The sequence below is a fragment of the Echeneis naucrates genome, chromosome 6 (assembly GCF_900963305.1).
Source record: "Echeneis naucrates chromosome 6, fEcheNa1.1, whole genome shotgun sequence".
NCBI lineage: Eukaryota > Metazoa > Chordata > Actinopteri > Carangiformes > Echeneidae > Echeneis > Echeneis naucrates.
In genome coordinates this window covers 11,376,039-11,391,949 of record NC_042516.1, presented here as the reverse complement: position 1 = coordinate 11,391,949, position 15,911 = coordinate 11,376,039, and the positions used below count along the sequence as shown (strand labels likewise).

The 15,911-nt window shown below is 40.6% G+C and overlaps 1 protein-coding gene across 4 annotated transcripts in view; it reads right to left on the bottom strand.

Annotated features, from left to right (window-relative positions):
• Positions 1 to 15,911, bottom strand: part of ptprub (protein tyrosine phosphatase receptor type Ub) — a 143,044-nt gene that overhangs the window by 63,533 nt on the left and 63,600 nt on the right. For all 4 annotated transcript variants that reach the window (XM_029503380.1, XM_029503379.1, XM_029503382.1 and 1 more), the window contains exon 3: positions 4,290 to 4,561. In XM_029503380.1, coding sequence (XP_029359240.1) covers positions 4,290 to 4,561 — 272 coding nt within the window. The remainder of the gene's footprint in view (positions 1 to 4,289; positions 4,562 to 15,911) is intronic.

The window sequence follows — 15,911 nt, the reverse complement described above, 5'->3', positions numbered from 1 at the left end:
TTAAAAAATATAAAATAAAATAATGACTCTAATAAGTAAACAAGATGGCATCATGGGGAAAGTCTTGATGTGGGCTCATCTGGTGTGAAAGGTGAAGTAAAAACAAGTTGATGTGTACAAAATATTCCAATCCTTTAGATGAAAAGGCTTTAAATAATTCATCTTTTGGTGAAATATACTTATTTGTATTCTTTCTACTGCCGGGAGAAGATCAATTCCAATTAGCCTATCCTAGTTAAGGGGTAGGGTGAGACAGCTTAGTTCTGGCTCTGCCTGGAGGTAAAAGTACCTCCAGAGTTCGATGATTACCACATCATATCACAAAAGATAAAGGAAGCTATAACAAGACTGGCGCCTGGCTCTAACTGCATATTTCGCTGGGAGGAATCTGGTTTGTTTAACTTTGTGGTTTTCAGTGAAGTTGATTTGGTGAAGCATTTAAGCTGTTGTGCAGCTCTTTTAGTTGTTAGAAACAGACAGTAAGCACGGGATTAGTGAAGGTCTCTGCAAAGGCATGATGATGCCAAATCTGGCAACCTGAGATGTGGGAGAGGAGTAGGCCTTCTTCTTGAGGTTTGCTGCAGCATGTAGTTTTGAAACCTACGTAAAGCATCCGGCCAAAGATACCCACTCAGTTTGACTGACTCAGACTGCTTAAGCCTAACATCAGCTTAGGTTCACCAATACATGCGTGCAGAAAAGTAGTCTGTAACATCATACACTGTAGTCATGCTGGGTCAGAGTGATTTAATGACTAGAATGGACAGCAGCAATGATTGCACTGCAGAAATAATTCTCAGCGTGTACCTGGCATGAAGTGTGAGAATTGTGCAACTGAAAACACTGAAAACGCTCCTCTCTTACCATTTGAGCAGCAAGCCCTGGGGCAGGGCGTAGAGAAATAGGAGATCAATAATCGGCATGATATAATAATATCATTATAAAAGTAGGGAAAGGGAAACGCAACGGCACACTTTAGAGAAGCAAGTTTTGGAGAATATTCTGACATTTTGAAAGAGACGAAGAGAGGGAAAAAAAAAGTGGAGGGTGGCATGTCTCTGGCTCTAGTTGGTACATAGTCCTGCAGGGCTGGATAACATTTTCAATATTTTATAAAAAGGATCTCCAGGTACTTAAAACACTTCTATAAATAAGGCAATGTACAATACACATACACAACATTTTCAATGAAAACATTTCAACTTGATGTTTCTCTTTGAAGATTTCCACCTCAAGATTTGTTAATTCCTGACATTAATGTAAAAAGCAACAAAAGAGCTTATAGGCATTCAAAGTCCCGTACAAATGTAAAAAGAACATCATACCAAAGATGTCAAACAAGAAAATCTTGCTTAGAAGTTACAATGCAGGTGAACAAATACGACCTGAGTGATTTTGGTTAGTATATGAAGCCTCCTTGTTTTGGTTATTATCAGAATCAAGAAATGCTCTGACTGTTTTAATTACATGTCATTTTCAAGACATAAACTGTGACTGTGAGTGCTGTAACAATATATTACATTACATTAAAATCATGTAATAACTTTCTGGATAGTAACATCTGTATCTGTGCAGTGGAAGGACTGCACTGCACTGATTTGGTATCGTTGTGCTCTAGGAAGAGAACTGGGAGCTGTAATACGCAATGAAATCTAATAAGTAGAGAAAAAAAAAACAAACAAAAAAAAAAAAAACAACGGCAGATTTGAAAACCATCTCCAAAATGATGTGTATCATCCTGGGATTGATTTTACTTAGAGACTATGATAAGAGGTGCCTATTCTCCACCTCTGCTTTAATAGAGTGCTTTGCGGGTTTAATGAAAGGGTAAATCTGACTGCCTATCATTTAAAATCAAAAGTGATTGTATTAAGCTTGCTATGGAGCTGAAATGGCCAAACCCCTGGTGAATATAAAGTCACACAAGCTGCAGCTAACACCCCCTTTTACTAAAACTGTGGGTGAATAACAAGGGAACTGCAGAAGTGCATCAGGCTTTAACAGACTCCATTGTTCACCTTTTTTTCAGTTCGCCTTTCTGTTTTCATTGCACTGTTGATGTTTAACAAAGGAGATTAGTGGGCAGTAAGATGCCACTAAAGAAAACCAGCCTTACGTGTCCCCAGTCTCCCTTTTCTGGCTGTTCTGTGTGGCGACGTGTTACAAGACAGGACGAGGGTTTTTGACTGCTTAAGGATTATCCATATAAGCTGTTGTGCATGTGACTTTGTGTGGGCAGTTTCTTTAGCTTTTATTGTAGTGAGAAACACAAGTGAAATGTAGAAAAGAGGGAGAATTAAGTAACAAAGTATTGTTTTATTTCCCCACATCCTGTGCTTTAATATGTATTCCTTGATGGTACCAATACCTGGTGAACAAAACCTCAACATTAACAAATTCAATCCAATATATTGCCCAATATTGCCCTCCCCTATATCAGATAAACGTTAAGCTGATATCAGTTTAAGCTTTTTATTAAAAGGCTGCACCGTCAATGTTAATTTAAGTGTTAGGTCCATCTCCTTATCTTGTCCAGCCTGTCCTGTGAGTCCTCCACTCCTCCTCATAAGTCCATTATCAACCTACCTCTTCTAACAAGAGCTACTCATTGGCAGCTACGGGACATTCCTGACTCACCTATGAGCCATCGCTGTTTATTGGGATGCCTGCAGGAATGTAAGACAAGAAAGCACTCCACTGAGGAAGCAAAAGATAGGACATGGAGAACAGAGCAGCTGAGTGCACAGGCAAATTCAACAGCACCGCAAGCGAGGACAGAAATAGACAAAGCAGGATATTACGTGTCATTATATTCGTGACTTGCCTGTCCTAATGTGGTGATCGGGCAGAGGAGTGGTTTGATGGCATGTATTATAACAGTCCTCAGTGTATTGAGCAGCAGTGACGCCCTCTTTAGCACAACACTCAACCATTGTCAGCTCACTCGTTAAACATTCAACATAGTAGCAATAAATATTTCGTGCATTTAATAGGGGTATTGTAAAATATAGAATTAACACTACACTACCATCTGTGGCTTAACAGTTTTTCCTTGTAGATTTCCAAGTTATGTTTTGTTGATTTATGCTTTCAATTTAAATACACATCAATGACTGCAGAGATTACTACACTTTAACATATTTACAGAGAAAAGGACATCTATTTTGTTGGCATTGGCATAAGAAATAGGAAGATTTGGGAACTACGCCTCTTTGGTTTTATGCCTAAAAGCAGTGAAGAGCCATACCAGTCCTGACATTCTATCCAAAAAATGAAGTTCAAGCCAGAAAATTTGTAATTCACTTAAGCAGAACGCTTAAGACCCAAGGGATACTTTATCTTTTCAAATGACACAAAACAATTATAACCTTGGCCAAAGCAGCAAGTTGTTGAATTTGTATTATCACGTAGCAGCAAACAACATACATCCTCTGCATACGTCAATAAAACATTCTCACAGATGTTTGTTGCTGGTAACCCAACATACCTTATTTTCAGATCAGATTTGTTGGGTCTCTTTAAATAATTCTATAAAGAGTTTGGTCTAGACCTGCTCTATATGTAAAGTGCCTTGATGTGACTGATGTGACTATACAAATAAATCTGATTTGATTTGATCATGTTGTGTTGGTAAAACAGCGTCACTCTACATCTAGACATGTGAGACTATTATTTACATAGTGAAGGTCGGCTCTTTCAGGGCCAAATAGAATCTAATTAAGTTGGGGGGGGGGTTGATAAAAGGTACACTACTCAACTTAATTGCTTTTTGACACCTTAGCAGAGTTTGCTGACAGAAGAAATTTGATTAATAGATGGATATCCAACATGCTTACCTGACTGCTCCATAGCCCACAGCATAAAGAAACCACAGGTATGAGCCTATGTCAGTTTGATACTCATTTACAATGGCATGTAAACTGGTGAAGTCCACAAGACAGTTTGTACAGGATGAACACCATGAATACCATTTGAAACCTACTAAGGACCCTAGAGTGCTATCATTACCTCTATTCATAAGGGACACGATGCTAATTAACCTGCAACTGCAAGTAATTAACACTACATCCACTATAACAGGCTAAAATTAGTATAACATGTCAGTCAATGAGGTTTGCAGATCTTAATTACGAAAAAAGGAACCACTTGACAGTTCACGTTCTCTGGATCATGTTTCATTAACACATCCTGAAATAAAGGTCAAATCACTGCAGGCCATGATGGTTAACAGGAAGTCAGATACATACATTTTTTGTGCAATCACCAGCTTAGAATGAACAAGTCCGTACCTGGTACTCGTTGGGCCAGAAGGTGCTGACAGCCAGCTCAACCTGATGCCACTGCTTTCCATGAGTACCGGATGTGTTCCACACTGGATTTCCGAGCGGGCCACCATTAACTCGCACATATGCCCTTAGGGCTCCAGGACTGTGGCCGTCACGACTGTACAGGAAATAGCTGAACTGGACGCAGTGGGTGTCATTTTCACTCAGTGACTGCAGCAGCAGCTGAGCACGGTGACCCACTGCATGCTGGGAGGAGTTCACCAACATATAAGATCCTGGAAGAAGCAGAAAAAATGCAAATCATTCACAATGTTCCACGTATGTAGTGGTAGGCAGGTGATTTGATGTGAAGTCAGTCTACGTATATCAATGAAATCATAACATTATGAACGCCTTACTAGCGTTGTACAGTTCCCCTTTTTCAACATAGTAGCCCTGATGCATGGAGGTATGGGATCCACTAGATCTCTGAGGGGGAGGGGGACCTCCATGTGGCTGTGGGACCACAGAAAGCAAGTATGAACCTTCTTTCTTTTACGTACCTAAAAATTCTTTCTTTTATGTACATCAGCATTTTTTCTTTTATGTACATGAAAAATCTTTCTTTTATGTACCGGAAAATTCTTTCTTTTAAACTTATTGTTGTGTTCCTCAAACCATTCTCATGAAGCGTTCTGGTAATACACCTAAGCAAAGTATATGCATCCAACAATCCATATGATGGAAAAGAAAACATGATTCACTAAAACAAAAAAGCTTCTTTTCTTGCTCCATTGTTGGAGCAGTGGGAATTGCGCAGTATTGTTTTTGATGTGGGCTGATTAAAAAGTTAGTGCACGATGTGAATACATTTGAAATTTTTATTTCATTATTTACTTTGGTCATACAACTATTTATCCCTTCATCACTGCAACATATATATATTATGAAAGGTTGCTCTGAAAAATGTTTGTTGTTTAAAGTTAGAGAAGGAAAATTGGACAAGAAAACTAGATGAGCCAAGGGGAGGAAAACTTATTTACACAACAGCTCTTTGAATGATCTCAGTGAGATGTCCCACTATGGGAGAAAGCCTTACTGCCACCCTCAGAGGCACAAATCATTTCGCCAATCCTGATGGGCTGGTGAACGTATTCATCGGCACCTAGGAGTGATACCCACTATAGATGTGTTCGGATGGCTCAACCTCATTCATGAAAAGCAAAACTCGCCGAGCAGGAAGGCAGACCCGCATAAGCCAAAGCAATCACCTCCAATGCCTATTGGAAGAAGCATTGCTTCGTGACAGGCTTCTGGAGAAAGGGGATTAGCACTCAAAACGAACAGCTGATCACTCCTCCTAAAACCCCTTGTTCTATCTATGGAAGCACACACAGGACATAACACAGGTGACCGCTTCTCTAAGGTAGAGACAGCAAAAGATACCAGGGTGAAAATAAACCAACTACCTAAGGCTATGGTGGTTAGGATTGGGCTGAAATGTCATCTTCACATTGCCTGGAGCGAACTGTGAGCATGATGGCTTCATCGAAAGTGCATGGATATCGCAGCAAACTGTCTTATGGGACAGATGCTTCAAATTCAGGGGCACCAGAGGTTTCGAAACAGGGAGAAGTCCAGCCCTCCATCGCCTCACAGTCTAGGGAATGCCAGGTAATGGTGCTGTGGTACAGATGGTCTCTCCAAGGGCATGCTATCTTGATTAGCAGTTCTGGGAAGGCAGAATGCTTTGTTGCGCTCTTAGCCAGCAGCAACTGGCCGGACAGGGGATATCCTGTTTTTCTGCCACACATTCGCACACGTTGAGCAGGTGTATGGTGAAAGGAAAAGCTGGTGTGCTCCTCTCGTCTCCATCTTCATTAGGGATTTGCCAGTCCACAGGTGGAAAAATCTTAATCATCATCCTCTAAAATCCAAGATATCGTCATGATACTCTGGCTGGGTGGCCCAGTCGATGTTTGCCTCTGTTGTTCCATTCAACGTGATTTCCTCTTCCTCTGTGTGTTCACCAATCTGGTCACCAGTAGGGATGTAAGGACCATGGACACACAACCTAGCTTGGCATGCTAGCCTTCTGCAGAGACTCTTGAAAGCAAACACAGCGCAGTGCCGGCAAGTTCATGGATCATCTGCCAGACATGTTCCAAACCTAAGCAGGTCGATGAGATCTGGTGTATATCTTTGTTAGGGATTTTATTCCCACAGCAGCACTGACAGGATCCTTAACCTGAACAGCTGTGGAGGAGTGTCAAGGTGTTAGAGAATCCAAGCCAAGGTGAGGAGAGGAAAAAAGCACATCGAAGCCAAACTAATTCGACCAAGGGCAAAGTCTGCTAGTGTTAGCTAGCTTCCATCGACAGATGCTGATTAAGATTTGTCTATGGGCACTTAAGCTAGAAAATGCCAATGGATTATAGGCTCTGGGCGGGAAGAGGTTTTGAATGAAGTCGTGCCAGTCACACACATTATTTCTACCTTCACCAGCCAATCAGGATTGGTGTAATCAGAATAATACTTCTCAGGATGGCTATGAGGCTTGCTCCCATAGTGAGACATTGGACGGATTTTTTTAGAACATGTAAAAAAGAACATGTTTTAGCTCTGAGAACATTAATATTTAATGTATGTCTGTCTACATATTAAATAATTCACAGTTTAAAAAATACATACTGCCACACAACGAACAGAAGGCTTCAAATAGACCCAGTAATCAGTGTATCATGCAAAACAGTTTCAGGCAATCAGAGATTAACCCCAAAAACTGTGATCAGAGCTCCCTTAGTCACAAAGGAACAAATTTGTTTTTAACTAGTAGCCTATGAGCAAGGTTAAACCACAAGGAGGAATAAAAAAAAAATACAAGTATTATTCAGCAACCCACTGCTGTGAGTGGGTGGGTGATAACAGGAAAATAAATGCACCTGGTCAAATTAAACAAGACAAAGTCAGGGCTGGCTTAGACACAAGCTACCAGAGAGGGACTGGTGAGGAAGCTGACAGGCCAAGCAAAAGAAAAAAGAAAAAAAAAAACAGCAGCAGTTTTACCTCTGGAAGGTGACACTGAGGTAGGAAATAAGATTCACAAAGCCTCCCCTAATCAGGAGAACATAACCCCGTTGCCCTCTGCCTAGCATCTGTCCTGTTTTGAGTCTGTGCCCACTAACATGATTAGCACAACAATGTTGGGAGACCTTCCTGTGTACTCACATAATCAAGCCTGTTGTCTTTGTACTCCAAGGTCTTTCTCTTTTCGGTCAGAAATTAGCCCAGGAGATCAGACAGTCACAAGCTTGGTGCAAGGTGTCCTGAAGACATTTGTTCTCCACTCAGATGTAATGGCATGTGAATGCTGAATAGCCATACTGAGAGGGAATTCTTAACAACCAAACCGTCTGCACCTCTAAAGTAAGAAACATCCCCTCTAAAAGAGAGCACACAATGTACCCCACTACCTTCTATACCGCCCGCCGTTAAAACAGTGACTGACATGAATGATGAGAAAAGAACTCCTTTAGACAAAACTGCATACCTGATGGGGTCATCTTGCTCTCCAACAGTACAATAAACCACTTCTGAGGGAACAACCAGTACAACAAAACACTTCAAATAATTTTTTAAAAATAATGACAATTAGATTCACAACCTCTAACCTCAGGCTATAAACAAAGTTCAACTGAGGACCACAGAGAAGTTGGGATGGTCATTATCTGGAGGCTAGTGTGTAGCCCCTTACTGTAAAGGCCCCATCGCCCTGCAGCCCACAGTCCACATCCTCTGATTTGTGTCTTGTCCTATTCTGGGGATCTCAGCACTCTCATTATGCTTTGCTTAATTAGATCTTTCAGACTCCGTCTCCTCTGCTGCACCTTCAACAGCCGCAGGGGACTCATAAAATAATAGCAAAAGGATGAGGAGCTGCAGCTGTGCTGTCGATACTGCTGGTTATATCCTCAATGGGTAGCTGTCGTCTTTCATATTTGGACTTTATTAACACCTTTGTGTTGACTGAAGTTATTAGAAGGTCACACAAGGACATACAAACTGGTCATTCTGCTGCCCTTTAACCCTCCGTGAAGATTCAGATCAAACATTGCTGAAGTCCAGTCTTTAATAAAAAAAATCTGAGCGCAACTGATGTATGACAATATCTATGAATTAAACAATGTGATGAATTGAAATGAGGTCCTGGATACAACACTTAATGAACCTATGCCAATGCCTAAAACACATGTATCATAAAATCACTGTGAAAGCATGGCAAAGAGTTAGCCTTGGATAGGATACAAATTCGTACAGACATAGGGGAGGACAGGAAATAAAACCTCCAGGTACTTATTTCAACATGTTCTCCTCTGACAGGGTGACATAGCAGTGTAGTTAAGAGGATGATGGTGCAAGAAAAGTTGTTCAGCACTGGCACTCTGCCCAAACCCTCTCAACTCTCACTACAGAGTACAGCCCAGAACAATGGCAGTGGCGTGTTGAGCATAAAAATGATAAAAGGGGGGAATAAAGCCCACTGAATTTCCTGACAGCAAATGGCATGTCAAGGCAAACATGGATATTTGGTAAAACAGCAAGAAAAAAAAAAGAAGCCCCACTTGAGGTCAAAGGTTCATTGTGAAGTAGACACAGACGAAACATACTTGCCCAAGTTGAGGTTTACCTTGAAATAGTGAATTGCACCCTCAGAAGAAGCAGGGGAGTTGGAGAAGCTGTTACTTTTCACCATGTCATTATCAAAAGTAAAGAATAGGTCAGAGTGAGAGTCACTGCCACTCAGAGAAATCCTCGGATTTATCAGGAAAGTACTTTGTGATGAGACATTGTCAGGCTCTGTATGTGCTCTATGACTATTACAATGCCTGATTTAGCCATAACCCAATGGTACTTCAGTCATCAGCACTTAGGTTTGTTTAGCACAGATCTGACAGACTTTATTTTTCAGCCATTATCAGCTCCAGCCTGAATCATGTTTCATTAAACTCATGTATAGCAGCTCCTTTGTTTAAAAAACAAAATAGAATTGGCAGACTGATTTACCCTCACTCATTTCTAAACTCAACATTTCCTCTTCTTACAAGGTTTTGATATAAATTGATAGCTGCATTCAGAATGTGATTAAAAATCTAAGGATTCATGTAAACGTGAACACTAAGTATAAAAAGGATGCTTTGCTGCTACTAAAATCAACAGCCACTTAAATCAAATACGAGATACTTTCTGTCACTTAAATCCTCTTTCGGTTATGTGAGACTTACATTATGCAACTGCAGAATGTAAATCTCATATTGTTCAACGTATAAATGTGTTTTTATCATATTTGTTGTTGGAAAACCATTGCTTCACACAATGTGGCCACGGTGTTCCTCGTGAATCATTATTAGAGCTGCTGTTGTTTTTTATTTATCGTCTATATGCTCCCAAATGGCCATATTATCATTTCAGAGGCTGTGGCTTTCATATATTACATGTGAAAAGTAGTTCTTGCCCAAAAATCCAAAAGTTTGGAAATACATGTATCAGCATCTCAAATGATTTGACTAGCATTTTAAAACCAGGGTGAAGTAATGGTCTTCTTCGGTGCATTTCCTTCATTTTACTCTGTTTCCTCATCTGTTTCTCATGTTTATATTTTTATACAAGCAATATTAAATTAAAATAATCAAACTGTAGTGTTACAATGCTTGCTGCCCCTCAACCACACACACACACACACACACACACCACACAGGACACCATCTTCCATGAATTACTGTGAAATCTGATAAAGTTCTATCCATCCATTGATGCCCCTCCCAAGGGCAAAAGAACATCCATAACAAGATTAGGAGTGATCCAGCACATCATAATTCATACAGAGCATTGTTGGATGACGAGGTGGTCACAGGCTGGAGGTGACACTAGCTTTGGCAAACCACCACAGACAAACAAAAGAAAGGAGCACGATAAACAGAGAGTGAGGGTTGTGTCTTGCAACATTGATACACTGAGGTTAGGTCATAAACACGGAATCAGGAAAATACAGGAGGGTGCAAATAAGACGTGGAATTGTTCACATGGGAGAGGGTAAAAAAAAAAGGGGGGGGAAACAACATCAAAGTAGAACAGAAGCCTAGGGCATACTTTCAGTGTTTTCTATTCTTGCTTAAAATGCACTAAGTCTTTCTCTCTGTGACCCATTCAGCATAGCTTTGTTCCTCTGACATCCAAGGCCAGAGTCCAAGTAATTTCAAATACTAGAGAGACCAGAGGTCTGAACATAATGGGATCAATGGCTGTGTTAGGTTTTAAGATCTGTCCTTGATGCTGCTTGCTGTGCAATTGCTGCTTGCCTGAACCCCCGACAAGCTCTCAGCACATCAGCTTTGACGTTCGTCTTTTCACTCGGTGCCGTCATTTTGCCCTGTGCATTCATCTGAAAAGGTTGTGTGGGATTTCAGACTCAGTTTCTGAGGGTGCAATATCTCCCAACTGTATATTTGCTTCCATCCACAATAACCTTCAGCACAAATAAATAAATAAATGAAGTGCTAAGTTGTGGGAAGAGAGGCGCTCTGGCCATTGGCCTTAAAGACATATTAGTGTTGTAATTTTTCTGCTGTCTGCTCTTTCTGAGGAAACCAGCTCACAAATGTGAAATTGCCTCCCCATCAAGCAGTAAAATTGTTAGCAGAGCAATGAGAGCTTCTAGGAGAAGACTCTGCAATCACAGACATAAATGTCCTGTCGCAAACACTGGACATTAATGTGTTTATTACAAATAAAAAATAAATAAATAAATAAACAGTTGCAATTCTTCAATGCATTTATTTGTTTTTTGCGTCTCTGACCTTGGAGCCTTGAGTTGTATAGTAAAAATAGAGACAGGGATATTAGTAAACCCATTAAGGGGAGGGACATGACTCTCTCTCTCTCTCTCTCTCTCAGTGGAAAATGCATTTGCTCTGTTTTATCTTCTTTTACAATGCTGGTGGTCTCTGAGAATTAACAAGCATAGTTTTGTTGGATGTCCACAATGACAATTAAGACATCTCTTAAAAGGGGACAAAGCAGTAATAAGATATTATAGAGACTTAATCAACTTATGGCAATGACATACAATGACAGTGTTCTTCACAGCAGGCTGAGAGTGGATTCAAATCCCAAAAGAAAAAAGAGAAAAACAACGGCACAGTTTCCGTGAAATATGCAGCAGTAATTTCATCACAATATTGAAGGAGTTCTCACTTCACATGCCTGACTGTGTTGAAGGAATATTAAGGCTGCTATAAGAAAATTCAATCAGCAAAGGATTAAATCACAGAGTGAAATCAGTCTTCTCCCCTAACTCTCTATAACAAAGCAAGTAAGCATAGTCCCAAATGTTATAGTGAAAATTAAATAAAAATGAAACAACTCAATATTAGTCTGTGCTGTGTTCTCGGCTTGCTTGTGCTGCCCTCAACAGGCCATAAAATCAGCAGTTAAAGCAAACTTTCAATCCATTTCCTTTTGCAGAGAAACACATCAGGATGTCACAAAAGCAGTAAATATAATCTCACTCAGATTGTGCGTTTTTTGGTTGTTTTTTTTTTGTAAATATAGACATACAGTATTTCAAACAGAAATGGCATATTTACTTGCTTATGTAATTTTAATTGCAATCCAACATTTATGACAACCAGATCACATTTACCTCACCACTCATCACCTACACTGATACTGTGATGTTAGACAAGTGAAAACATCAGCTTTGGCTGCCTAAGAGCTTTCTCCATTTGCAGCTGGATCAATAGAGCAGCCGACTAGCTTTGTATCAGGTTTTGAAAGACTGGCAGGTTTTCCATTTCCAAGGTTGACACGCCACCTCAAGTGCGAAACCTAATCTCAATTTTACCCCCTACTCAGTCTATCATTCATTCACTTATTCTCTCTCATTCATATCATTTTTCATTATCACTGCTGTGATCTGTCAAGCAGTATCTCTCTCTCTCTCTCCCCTATCTCTCTCAAACAACCTTAAAATATTCAGAGTGCACAGTAAGATATTGACATTTTCTGTTCTTTGAAACAATCTGAACCCTCTAGCTGTGGCATTTTCATTGACCAAAGATCAATATCAAATGACATCTCTTCTGTCATTCACTTTTAAATGTTAATAATGGAACAGTATTCACTTCATCAACTTATTGCTTTCATCTGCTTGCAGTCTATCCAATTTGGAGAACTTTAAAATATTCTCAGTCAACTGTGCCCTCTGTCCTCATTTTACAGCTTCATTGTTCTCCAAAGTCCTGATTTAAAATGCAAAAACAGACTAAAAAGTGACAGAAGGTAAAGTATTGAATTAGTCTGTGAGACGCCACAGGGCACTTTTAACCTTTTTCCCCACTGCTTTCCTTTGTCTACATTCCTAACAATTCATCCTCAATTTCTCCTCCTAACTCCATCACATCTCCTCATTTTGATCAGTGACTGGTTTCTCTGCAGGGCGTTATCGCCGCAAGTGGAAGGTGAGTGGACCATTTTTGTCACCTCTCAGGGACAGCTGTGTGAACACAGGGTAGAAATGGCGAGTGAGAAATTAGGGGGACCTGACTTGAAATACCAGTGGTGCTATTGTGGAAGAAGCTTGTGTCTTTTGGGCCTTGAGAAAGATAAGGCAATGTCAGCAAGCATGGTTGTCTTCTTTCTGCGGAGAAAGAAGAGGAGGAAAGGTACATTTTCTCAGTAGTCTGCTTGCGCTGACCTTTACAATTGTCCTCCAGGCAGTTTGGAATCAACTGCCAGATTTGTCCAGGAGAGAGGCAGCTAAGCCAACACATGAGAAAAAAAGAGGAAGGAAAGAAGACGAACAACTCTTATATGTCTCAGCCTACTTGTCTTGGAAAATTACAACTCCAAAAACAAGGTTTCAGGACATTTTCAATGACGACCAAGATCATATGATCATTTGAAACACCAGTATGTCCCCATGTGTGGACGTCTGGTTTAAATTAGTGAAATAACTCTACACTGGCTATCTCTTCAGTCATCCCTCAATTGCTTAGTTAACTGTGGAAAAATTGAATTGCAAGAAGGTTGTTGCATAAATAGAATGCATCATCGTTATCATCACTATTAATTTATAATCTGACTTTCTTTCTCATAAATTAACCACTGCTGCCTATAAAATGCCACTTTGTAGTTCTCAATGACAGACTAAAGTTTACATCTTAAATCTGTAAGAATATTTGCCACGGCCGGGGCAGTGTATGACACTTTAGCTTCTCTGCATATGGGAGGTAAAGCCTTTCACAAGGTTACTCACTCACTGTGACCTACAGATAAAAAGGTTCAGCATTTCATGTCATCTTTCGGTTAGTTTTCACTTGTTTCTAATCCCTTTGTGATTTCCTCGACAGGACAACAGGTCACAGTTTTTGTCATCTAAACAATTGTTATTGTTTAATAGTTAATAATGGTTAACGCTGTTGCCCCACTACAAGAAGTTCTCGGGTTTGGTTCCCGGCCTGGGGGTTCTTTCTGTGCGGAGTTAGGGTGCATGTGCTTCCCGTGGGTTTCCTCAAGGTGCTCCTGTTTCCTCCCACCGTTCAAAGATGTGCATGTTTGGGTTACTTGGTGACTCTAAATTGTCTGTAGGTCTGAGTGGTTGTTGGTCTCTCTCTGTCTCTGTGTGTTGGCCCTTTGATGGACTGTCGACTTGTCCAGTGTGTACCCCACCCTCACCCAGTGGGAGCTGGGATTGGCTCTAACACCCTCCCCAACCCGGAAACAGATGTATTAGATGAGTGAATGCATGAATGATGTTGTTTTGCGCCATCATTGATAGCTATAAAGTGTATATCTATGATGAGCAATAAGGATACAGTGCTAATCCTGAGTAGAGTAAACAGTAAAATCACACTCTCCAGTCCTGTTTACTTTCCGCACTGCAATGACCATGACTCGCCCTTCATGTTGTCAACTACACCACACGCAACTCTTAAAAATAATAAACATGATTATTATTTTTTGGAAATACAGGAACTAACTTGATTCTGAGGACAAACCAACTCAGAAATATATTTAGCTTTGGGCGACTGTCATACCAGCTGTCCTCTCAAACCATAGCCAGACACACAGAGGTGGTGTCTCATGTAGTCCTGAAAAAAAAAAAGGCAGTAGAAAATCCCTCACACACTGGACCAGATCTTGACCATATGACTCAAATTAGTAAGTCATTAAAAAGGATTAGTTCAGCTTTAACTGCCAGAAATGCAAATTAATAGAATAATTGCAAATTAGTCTTTTAATGTATTCTGCACTGTTAAAATTCATAAGATTCCCCAAAAACTGAGCTGAGACACTGATAAACTTTGCAGTTTGGAGTTATTTGTAGCAGGAGAAGTTCTCCACCCACAGATGCACAAAAGCATTGTGCAGCAAACAATGGGCAACTTGTAATAATTGGCTAAATTGAGAACATCCTACAGAGTGAAATATAGTCAAATATGACCTGAATACATCACAGAGTTAATTCTTCATTTCCACATCCTTGCTGATTTTAGAGGAGCGTGCTGCCTGGAGCTCACACAGCAGCTTTTTGTCACACGACGTGTTCCGTATCAGTGTGTGTGCTCTCCTGGCTACAAGGATAAGATCGCCCCTGGGGCTCCAAAGGTAGGTCAGGGATATAGTCAACCATGTGGTCAGGCTATAACCTCCCTCACAGACAGACAAACTCGATAACCAAGAGGGCCCAAATTAATTTTGTCTCCACTTGATCTGGAAGAAAGAAATATATTTATTTATCTCTCACCAATGAGCCATGTATCACCATTAGCAGACTGGTCAAAGTGCAAGCCCACATTGCCATTCTGCAGAATGAACGTGTCAGATGGCCCTTCAGATAAGCAAGGAACTACTTGAGAATGGCATCATAAATGAACCACAAGATCATCATAAGGGGAAGTGTTGCTGAGATATTGGAAGGCTATCTACAGAAGAACCATCATTTTGATGCGTTTGTTCATTGCACCGATGGCACTTTGCAGGACAGCAATCGCCTGCTAATAGTTCTTGTATTTGCATGTGTGCCACACTACAGTAAAGGAATTTGATTTACTGTTGTGCGCAGCTGATGGACAGCTGGCTGTGATATGCGGGACAAGGCATCTGCCTCCCTGTGGAACGTGCCAGAGGCCAAGAAGCTGAGAAAGGACATATTCTGAATATGTGCAGAAGGAAGCTGGCACCTTGTTGTCATCCCGCTCAAGCTATGGCTGCATCGTGTCGCAGTGCCCCAAAACAGTGGCCCTGGAGCACTCAGCAGCACTTCATCAGCCAGTCATCACCCTCAGAGAACACACTGCATGGCTCTGAAAGACATCCTTTCTGTCTACAACACAATTACCCCAAGGCTTTCATAACAAAACATACAATACTGTTAAGTGCTGCATGTCACTCTGGGTTTGTAGGCCTTTTTTATATCACCATCCACCACAAATAATAGACACAGTGTTATCTTTAATCCATGGATTGATCATTGAAATGCAATCTGTTAAATTGCTCAAATATAGCTGTTGCCAGTTTAGGTTTGAACAATATCAAGGCACAATTTGTAGTTAAGAAGCTCCATAACCTTTTTGTGAAGTGTGTCAA